The 9,849-nt window shown below is 46.8% G+C and overlaps 1 protein-coding gene across 5 annotated transcripts in view; it reads left to right on the forward strand.

Annotated features, from left to right (window-relative positions):
* The first annotated feature begins 482 nt into the window (after positions 1 to 482).
* Positions 483 to 9,849, forward strand: part of Dcaf1 (DDB1 and CUL4 associated factor 1) — a 66,273-nt gene continuing 56,906 nt past the window's right edge. For 3 of the 5 annotated variants that reach the window (XM_021173030.1, XM_021173031.1, XM_021173032.2), the window contains exon 1: positions 483 to 543. In XM_021173030.1, coding sequence (XP_021028689.1) covers positions 522 to 543 — 22 coding nt within the window. In that variant the 5' untranslated portion in view covers positions 483 to 521. Of the gene's footprint in view, positions 544 to 8,076; positions 8,229 to 8,472; positions 8,553 to 9,849 lie in introns of those variants that run through there. The other 2 variants (XM_021173033.2, XM_021173034.2) reach the window with 2 other exon arrangements.

Genomic DNA, 9,849 nt, shown 5'->3' on the forward strand with positions numbered 1-9,849 from the left:
GATAATCATAGATGTATCTTATTAAGGAGATGAAGTGGTTCTGGATCAAAGGTTTAAACTTCCCTTTCCCATGGAGTACCCTAAATGCCAGTAATCAGGATCCCTGTATGTATTCAATTGGGGGAAGAGGCCCCCCAAGGAGTCTAAAGAGGCAGACACACAGGTACAAATCATAATTCCAAGCTCCCAGAAGTTACCGGATGAGCCCTGATAATCTATCTTCAACCCCAGCTCTCTGACAGATTCCCTCACCCTCTTCAAACTAAGGCTGGTCTAGTGAGGTCTTTCAGGATCCACATTTCTCTTTTTAGTCCAAAGGCTGTTTTCTGAAGTCCTAGTCATTTGCAAATTGCTCCTGGTTGACCTGGTCCTTGGCCCTGTTTGGGTGGAGTTAGCTTTGTGACTTCACAAAAATCTCTTGTGATAAGTCTGAACCCAGTGAATCAGGAGCTGGGCACAAGAGGCTCCCCTCAGGAACATCATGTGGCTTTTCATAGAGGTACACCCCCACTAACTAGGGAATGAAGAATAGCTGTCCATACGGTAAGAGCCCAGGATTCCCTTTGCACCAAGCACTGTCTCGCCTCGATAGCTTTGGCTTCCAGGCCTAAGGAGGTATTCTAGGCTATATTTGGATCCTATGTCAGGGATCCAATCTCATATAATTCAGACTTGTAGAGAGGCAGGTGGTGGTTACTCTGGGTGATGGTGGTGGTCTCTGAATGGGATAGGGGTTGGGTCTCCTCCTTGGGCATTCTTTTTCTTTTTTAAAAAATTATTTATGTATAAGTACACTGTTGCAGTCCTCAAACACACCAGAAGAGGGCATCATATTCCATTACAGATGGTTGTGAGCCACCATATGGTTGCTGGGAATTGAACTCAGGACCTCTGGAAGAACAGTCAGTGCTCTTAACTACTGAGCCATTATTATTCTTTTGAAATGAAAGAACTTATGGTGTGACTCTTCCATAGGGTCTGCCCAACCAAACCCCACAGTATTTTCCAATGGATCAGACCAGTGATTTCCTGCGTCCTGTTGAGATCTTATAGCTATAAACATATTTGTCAACAATTCAAAGTCTTCTGGGATCTTGAAGGCAAGGCAAGTATTGCCTGTTTGATGTCAATTTCACTGCTATTTCCTCTTAAAGGAACCTGAGGCTAAAGAAACTGGGAATGGTTGCTTTAACTTTCTCTGTACCCCCTCTCCCAAACCTGCACCTCTAGCATGACCTCTGGGATGCCCAGACTCCAGCAGTCAGTGGCATGATTAGTTATTGCTTCACTAGGGGATCAAATAGGGTGGAGTGGGGATGAGGGAGGACCTGGAAGGACATTCGGTCCCCTTCATGCTACAGTTTCTGCCTTGTGTTGGGCAAGTACACTGTGAAGAATGGCTCAAGGTATGTTATCTCTGGCCACGCCCTTTGAACTCTTCTCTGATTACAACATCACTGTTCTGACATCGAATCATAGGGAAGGAGTTAGTGTGCTTTAGGCAAAGATTCCAAATATAGACAGCAATCCAACAGGAGATCAATTGGCATGAATGGGCTGGTTTGTGGGAAGAATAAACAGGTCTAGGTTCACATCCAAGAGACTCCTTGGCCTTTACTATCCTTCAAGTTTGACTAGATGTGTGGCTTTCAATGGTAAGAAAGCTCAGAGAGGGGTCTCTTTCTTCTGCTTTCTGACTCCATTACTAACTTTCAGTTCTTTGCTAGGAGAAAGAGTGGAGAAACAGGCCAAGAAGTAGCTATTCTATATTGCTAGATGTGGTCCTGTAATCCCAGAACTCTGGGGGTTGGGGGGTTGGGGCAAGAGGATCAGGAGCTCAAAGTCATCCTTGGCTCTCTATGTCTATCTATCTATCTATCTATCTATCTATCTATCTATCTATCACCTATCTATCTATCTATCTATCTATCTATCTATCTATCTATCACCTCTCTATTTAGAATGATATCAAGGCCAGTCTGGGTGGAAAACTGCATTCTACTACTTGCCAGGGCTGCTGACACCATGCTCCAGGACTATTTCCATATGGAGCTTACTTCTGTAAATGTGGAAAACCTGCATTCCTCTATAGTCATCAAAGGGACAAAGTAACCAACCAGAGCGAAGGTTGTGGGAAGTAGGGATCGGGTACTTAATGGCAAACAGGTTAAACACTTTATATTTAACTTTCATAACAGTGCTGGGAAAGAGAGAGCCTTATTTTCAACCAGAAAATTGAAGCTCAAGAGACATGAAGTAACTTAAAGCCCCAGAGCTGGTGAAAAGGAAATAGCATTTTAGCTTTTCTATTGCGATAAAAACATCCTGACAGAAACTAACTAACAGGGAGGAACAGGTTTATCTCACCTTACAGGGTATGGGTCTATCACCGAGGGAAGCCAGGGTAGGAAATCAGGTTAGGAACCTGGAAGTAAGAACATGAACAGAGGCCATGGAGAAACCTTGCTTGCTGTCTTGCTCTCCCATGGCTTGATTAGTACCTAGGACAACCAGCCCACTGTTGGCACCGCCCACAATGGGCTGGACCCTTCAATAGCAATCAATAATTAAAAAAAAAAATCAGATTTGCCTACTGGCCACTGTTATTGGAGGCATTTTCTCAATTGGGAGTCCTTCTTCCTAAATGACTAGCTGTGTCAGGCTCACATAAACTAACCAGAAAAAGAAGTATTGGGGCTGGTCTGTTTGCCACCAAAGCTGCATGGAATCATAGAACCATCTACTTCTCCAAATTCTCCTAAACGGTTTCCTTATTTCTAATGATCAGTGACACAGTTGAGTCAGAGACAGGGATTTGAGCCTGGTTATTGATCATCCAGTTTTAGATAAAGGATCCTGGATTGTTTTGTGATGGAATCTTGCTATCTAGTCCACCTGGCCCAGCCTGTTCTGGAACTTCTCTATGTAGTTCAGATTGGCCTTGAACTTAATATCCTTCTACTTTTTGTTTTTGGACAGGGTTTCTGTGTAGCCTCTGTTTCTCTTTGTAGACCAGACTGGCCTTGAAGTCACAGAGATTCACCTGCCTTGACTCCAGAATGCTTGGAGGCATTACAGGCATGTGCTGTCACCTAGGCTTGAGATAGGGTTTTACTATATAGCCAAGGCTTATTTTTAACTCTTTCTTTAAAAGGATTTATTTATTTTATGTATATGAGTACACTGTAGCCATCTTCAGACACATCAGAAGAAGGCATCAGATCCCATGGTTGTTGTGAGTCACCATGTGGGTGCTATTATCTTTGTAGAGCCTCAGTTTATTTCTCTGTTAAGTGGTGGACAGAGATATAGTTATGTAGGAGTGCCCTCTCAACCCACATTCTGGAGGGAAGATTGGGAAGCTGGGGGAACTGGAGGACAGTTGGAGTTCACTAGGTGGGTCAACTAAGTGCATGACTGAGATTTCCTTTTTGCCTAGGCTGGGGTCCCCAGAGCCTGGAAGCACTGATACTATTCTCAGAAACATCTGTGATGCTGGTAGCTTAGTTTTGTTCAATGAACAGAGCATTAAGCAGATAAAAGATTCATCTAGCTTCAGTGAATTCCAGAAGAAAGCAGGGGGTATTGGGTAGCATCAGGGTAGGGCGAATGGAGGCACTTGGAGAAAAGTAGTTATAGAAGGAGGTGGAGCTTGAGGCCTAGAGGATGCTACTGTGGATTTTTCTATTTTTTTTTTAAAGATTTATTTATTATTATACACAAGTACACTGTAGCTGTCTTCAGACACACCAGAAGAGGGCATCAGATCTCATTACCGGTAGTTGTGAGTCACCATGTGGTTGCTGGGATTTGAACTCAGGACCTTTGGAAGAACAGTCAGTGCTCTCATCCACTGAGCCATCTCGCCAGCCCCAGATTTTTTTCTTTATAAATAACGGGCACACTTGTGACAGGGATAGGTAGATTATGTCTAGGATTGTTTAGCCCTGGCTGTCCTGGAACTCAACTTTTGTAGACCAGGCTGGCCTCGAACTCAGAAATCCGCCTGCCTCTGCCTCCCGTTTTATTGTCTTAAAACACTGTCTCTGTTCATACATGTGTGCATGGCAGTACAGGCCAGCCCTTCACTTTTTAAAATGACTTTTTAAAATTTTATGTACACTGGTGTTCTGCCTGCATGTGCATGTGTGAGGATGTAGGATCCCCTGGCACAGGAATTACAGTTATAAAATGCCATGTGGGTGCTGGGAACTGAACTTGGGTCCTCTGGAAGAATATCTAGTCCTCTTAAGCACTGAGCCATCTCTCTAGCATCCCCCCCCCAACCCTTTATTTTCAAAACTATCTCTTTTTTGTTTTGTTTTTTGTTTTTGAGATAGGGTTTCTCTGTGCAACAGTCCTAGCTGTCCTGGAACTCACTCTGTAGACCAGGATGGCCTAGAACTCAGAGATCTGTCTTCCCCGAGTGCTGGAAAAGGCATGCCCCACCATGCCCTATTCCTCTTGTCCTTTCTGATTTTGGGGAGCTTAGTAAGCACTATTCCTCCCATTTCTGTCGGGGATTACTTTCTCAGTTGTCCCAGCAGGGAGAGAGGCATGAGTAGAGCACAGTAGGACAAAGCCCTCAGATATTCTACCAAAGAAGCCAAAACAAACAATCCAGGACAAAATGCTCCTTTTAAGGATTCAGATCCAATGTGCCAGAATCAAGCTAGGTGCGCAGGCCTGGGTTATCTGTGGTTTTGTGTTTCTGTGTGCTTAGGCGTGAAAGCTGGCTTTAAACACGGGTGCCTAATACACATACACATGGACTTTTCTATCTAGCCATGTGGGTAATAACCCTCCTGTGAAATAGCCAATGATTGCACCTGGAATATGTAGCTAGGGACGCTTGGGTGCTGCTCTTTCTTTCCAGAATGGGAATCTGGAGTGCTTGGCCGCACGTTGCTGTAGTTTTACACAGTGTTCAGAGTGAGGGAGAGGGGGTTCCAAAAGTTATAGGGTGGAGATTGTTTTTGGAGACAAGGTCTCATGTGTCTCAGGTTTGCCTCAAAGTTGGTGTGTTAGCCAAGGATGATCTTGAACTTCTGATCCCCATCTCTCCACTCAAGTGCTGGGATTGGCGGCTTGCACTGCCATGCCCAGTTTACGGTGGAGATGATGATGACGACGACGGAGATGGTTTGGTTTTTCTTTTCTTCCTTCCTTCCTTCCTTCCTTCCTTCCTTTCTTTCTTTCTTTGTTTCTTTCTTTCTTTCTTTCTTTTTTTTTGAGACAGGGTTTCTCTGTGCAGCCCTGGCTGTCTTGGAACTCACTTTGTAGACCAGGCTGGCCTCGAACTCAAAGTCCGCCTGCCTCTGCCTCCCAAGTACTGAGATTAAAGGCATGCGCCACCACTGCCTGGCTGATTTTTTTTTTTCAAGACAGGTTTTTTTTTTTTTTGTAGCCCTGGGTGTCCTGGAATTCTCTCTATAGACCAGGTTGGCCTCAAACTCATAGATTTTCCTGACTCTGCCTCCTGAGTGCTGGGTTTAAAGGTGTGCGTCACTGCTGCCTGGCATGGTAGATTCTTGAGAGAGTTGCTTCTAGACAGGCCCTGTATTTCTGCTTTTCTACTGCAATGTTCCAGATTTAGCTTCCCTAATCCCATTTGATGCCCCTTAAGACCTCCAACCCAGTACCCCCATCCTGGGTTCCTAAAGTGGGGTAGTGCCATCTGGTGACATAATGAGGCAGCAGCTCCTGCTTTGATGAACTGGGCTTTGGGTCCCCACAAGGGCTCTGGCATCTCGACCACAGGAAGAGGTGAGGTACCCAAGGGATTGAGGATACCTGGAGGAGCCATCCCTCTACATTTTGGGTTTATAGCCCAGGAAGATATGGCAGGAAAGCTGCCTGAAATAGTATTATAGGTGTTGTGAACTCTCTTTTTTAAGATAAAAATGTAGCTGGTCACAGTGGTACACACCTTTATTTGCAGCACTTGGAATGCAGAGGCAGGGGAATGTCTGTGATTTCAGTGCCAGAGCTGGTCTACACAGGGGAGTACGGGACAGCTGGAGCTGGGTATTGAGGCTCTGCCTTGAAAAAAAAAAAAAAGGAAAAAAAATAAAGATTTATTTATGAATACAAGTGTTGTACTTGCATGTATGTAGGTGCACTCCATGCATGTATGATGCCCAGAGTCCAGAAGAGGGCGTCTGATCCCCTGGAACTGAATTTACAGGTGGTTGTGAAACCATGTGGGTCCTGGGGATCAAATCCTGGTCCTCTGAAGAGCAGCCAATGCTCTTTCATGTTAGGCTCTCTCCAGTCTCCAAATCTGTGTCTTTTTTTGTCTGTCTGTCTGTTTTGAGGCATTATCTACCTAAATGTAGCTCTGGCTATCCTGGAACTCAATGTGTACACCAGGCTGGCCTCGAACTCAGAGATCCACCTGCCTCTGCCTCACATGTGCTGGGATTAAAGGTATGCGACACCACGCCCAGCGAAACTCTTCATTCAACATTACTACTCTTGATTTCTCCTCCATAAAGGTGGCTAGCCTTATCTGCCCTGGTGTTGAGAATAATGAGTGTAATTAAAACATTTGATTTAGGGCTGGAGAGGTGGCTCAGCAGTTAAGAGCACTGACTGCTCTTCCAGAGGTCCTGAGTAGTGGCTCACAACCATTTGTAATGGGATCTGATGCCCTCTCCTGGTGTGTCTGAAGAGAGTGACAGGCTACTCACATAAAATAAATAAATCTTAAAAAAAAATTTGATTCAAGTCTGCTATAAAGTCTAAATAAATAATGGTCATTATAGCTCAAGAGACAAGATTTCAGATGCACAGGAGAAAGCTATGTTGTAGCAAGAGAGTGATTATAAGTTACATGCCTGTAGCACTGCTATTCACCCTCTAGAATTTGTATTTCAAGCAGCTGTTACTCCAAGCACACAATTGAGTGAGGAAGGAGCAGAGTGCTCAGGTGGGTGGGGTAGGGTGGTAGTGGATTTAAGCCCTAAGATACTGGCCGCTGCTTTTCTCTTTCTTTCATTTCTTTCTTTCTTTCTTTCTCTCTTCTTCTTCCCCTTCCTGCTCTTTTTTTTTTTTTTGGAGATTTCCCTCTGTAGCCCTGGCTGTCCTGGAACTCACTCTGTAGACCAGGCTGGTCTTGAACTCAGAGATCCGCCTGCCTCTGTTTCCCAAGTGCTGAGATTAAGGGCATGCACCACTGCTACTACCACTCCTCTGATACAGGCTTAGTAACAGCCATAGAATCTGATCATGACAAGAGGTCCACAGTGTCTTATAATTTCCACAAGAATGTATTGGCTGTAATCGCTCTATGGAAACGCACAGAACTCACTCAGAATGCCAAGAACAATAGTGAGTTGCATGTGTCCTGACGTCTGGGTAGGTTTTGTCAAGATTCTGCTCAATTGTGGAGTTATCGTTATCTTCCATGCTATCACACTGAATCGCTGGGTCAAAATCAGATCCTTCCGATGCAGCTTCCCTTTGGTTTGTGAAGTTAGGCAAGTCATTTACTGTGGGTTTCATTTTCCTTAACTCTAAAATTGATAAATTGAATTAGATGGTCTCCGTGATTAGTTGTTTTCACCGAAGGGCTTTCATTTTTCTGCCCCACATATAATACATAATAACTGATGTTTTTTGATTCCTGCCGACTATGTTTTTAACAGAAAGACAAAGGAAAACCAACGAATTTCTAACGAGTACAGTTGTTTCTGAATACATTTGTGCGAAATGCATTCTTTGACCCTGGCATCTTCTAGGCCTGATGTGGCAGAGTCCTACTGAGCCCTTAGATGACACAGGGTAGAATTAAGTACTGACAAAGTTATTCGGCCAGCCCGGACTTTTAGAAAGATCCATTTCTTCCTTTTTCACTTCCGCCTTAAAGAAAACTACGAATCCCAGAAGTCAATGCGCTGAGGTGGTGCTTAATGGTAGGTCTAGCGCCACCATCCCCCCCCCCTTAAACGTGGAAACTTCATTTCCCAGGAGCGCTTTGATGTCCCTCGGCTCCTCCCCCTTCCCCGCTCCGGAGCCTCGCGCCAACGTTACAAACGCGCGCGCGCCCAGTACGTAGCCTGCGAGTGACGCATAATATGTGGGCCGCTCAGGAGCCGTGGTCGCGCTGTGTGTGTGTGTATGTGTGTGAGTGAGTGAGGGAGAGTGAGTGCGGGACCAGAGGCAGTGTGTGAGAACCGTGGCCGCTGGAGGGGTCGGGGGGAGAAGCGGCGGAGCCGCTCGCGAAGGTGAGCGGGGTAAGGAAGGGGCCGGCTCTCTGGCAGGGGCACGAGGAGAGCGAGCGCGCGGCCCGCTGGGCGGGAGAGTGGGCGCCGCGCTGGGGGGAGGGGCGGCACCTGCTTCGGCTGCGGGCGGCGAGGGGCTGGGCGAGCCCACCGAGGCGGCTGGGCCCGGGGCCTGACGAGGCTCTCCTCCTTCCGAGCCCCGGCCCGGGCCCGAGCCCGGGGGCGGGACCTCCGACTCCTTCCTCCCGTCCTGTAAAGAAGCCTCTTTAGAGTAACTCTTCCGCCGGGGCGTGGAGGACAGGGGATGCTCGCCTCTACCTGAAGGAGGTGCTCTTTGAATCTCTCTCTTTCCACTCCAAGTCTCTGTCCCTCACGGGACGAGGGGCATCCTCTTTGCCCTGCCGCCCGGCGGACCCCTTCAGGAACGGTGTCCCCGCCTCCAGCCTCAGTCACCTGGGCGGGCTTTTCCCTCGGTCGGCTCCGTGCCACCTCCCACTTGCACCCTCCCGGCTCTCCGACCGGGCAGGGGGCGGAGCTCGGCGGGAACCCCTCCCACTTGTACAATGCAGTAGCGAGGGGACCGGGAGAGAGGTATGTGGGTGTCCAGACGCCCAGAGTCTGACCTAAGGTTGCCTGCCAGGTTTCCCCAGCGCTTATTCCGAAGGCTTTTAGTTGTTTATTTGTTGGGCTTTCAAGGGCGTTTGCCATACTTTGTCTTCTGTTCCTAGAAAGTATCGGTCCGTTTCCTCTTACTGCTGTGGTTTTTCCATTTGACGAGGAAATACTCTTGCGGTGTGTATAGTAGTAGTTTTTGAGGAACAAATGACTCGTTTTTTTGGTTTGTCGAGACAGGGTTTCTCTGTGTATCCTTGGCTGTCCTGGAACTCACGCTGTAGACCAGGCTGGCCTCGAACTCAGAAATCCGCCTGCCTCGGCCTCCGGAGTGCTGGGATTAAAGGCGTGCGCCACCAATGCCGCCCGGCCAAATGACTCCGTTTTTTGTTTATCTTACGTTGCTCTTTTTTTTTTTTTTTCCTTCCCGGAGCTCATTGTAGACTAGGCTGGCCTCGAACTAAGATATCCTCTTATCTCTGCCTCTAGTGTTGTAATTAAAGGCGTCTGTCATCACTGCCAGGTTTGCTGTTTTTCTTAACTCTTTCAGGCAAAGACTTTTAAGTAGCATGCACGTTTTAACTTATTGTAGCACTATCTTCCTATTTCAAGTCCTTGAAGGCTTTGAAGGCTTTTTTCTCCTTGGATTTACTGGCATTTACCTTCAAGGCTTTTATAAGCATATGTACATTTCAGTCTGATGTCAAGATTTGTATTTTTGTTTTTTGAGACAGGGTTTCTCTGTGTAGCCTTGGTTGCCCTGAAACTCAGCTTAGACTAGGCTGGCCTCGAACTCAGATCTGCCTGCTTCTGCTTCCCCGAGAACTGGGATTAAAAGTGTAAACCAGCACTGCCCACTTTAAGATTTGTGTTTGGAGCTGGACGTGGTTGCGCACGCCTTTAATCCCAGCACTCCGGAGGCAGAGGCAGGCGGATTTCTGAGTTCGAGGCCAGCCTGGTCTACAAAGTGAGTGCCAGGACAGCCAGGGCTACACAGAGAAACCCTGTCTCG

Source organism: Mus caroli, chromosome 9 (assembly GCF_900094665.2).
Source record: "Mus caroli chromosome 9, CAROLI_EIJ_v1.1, whole genome shotgun sequence".
Classification (NCBI taxonomy): Eukaryota; Metazoa; Chordata; class Mammalia; order Rodentia; family Muridae; genus Mus; species Mus caroli.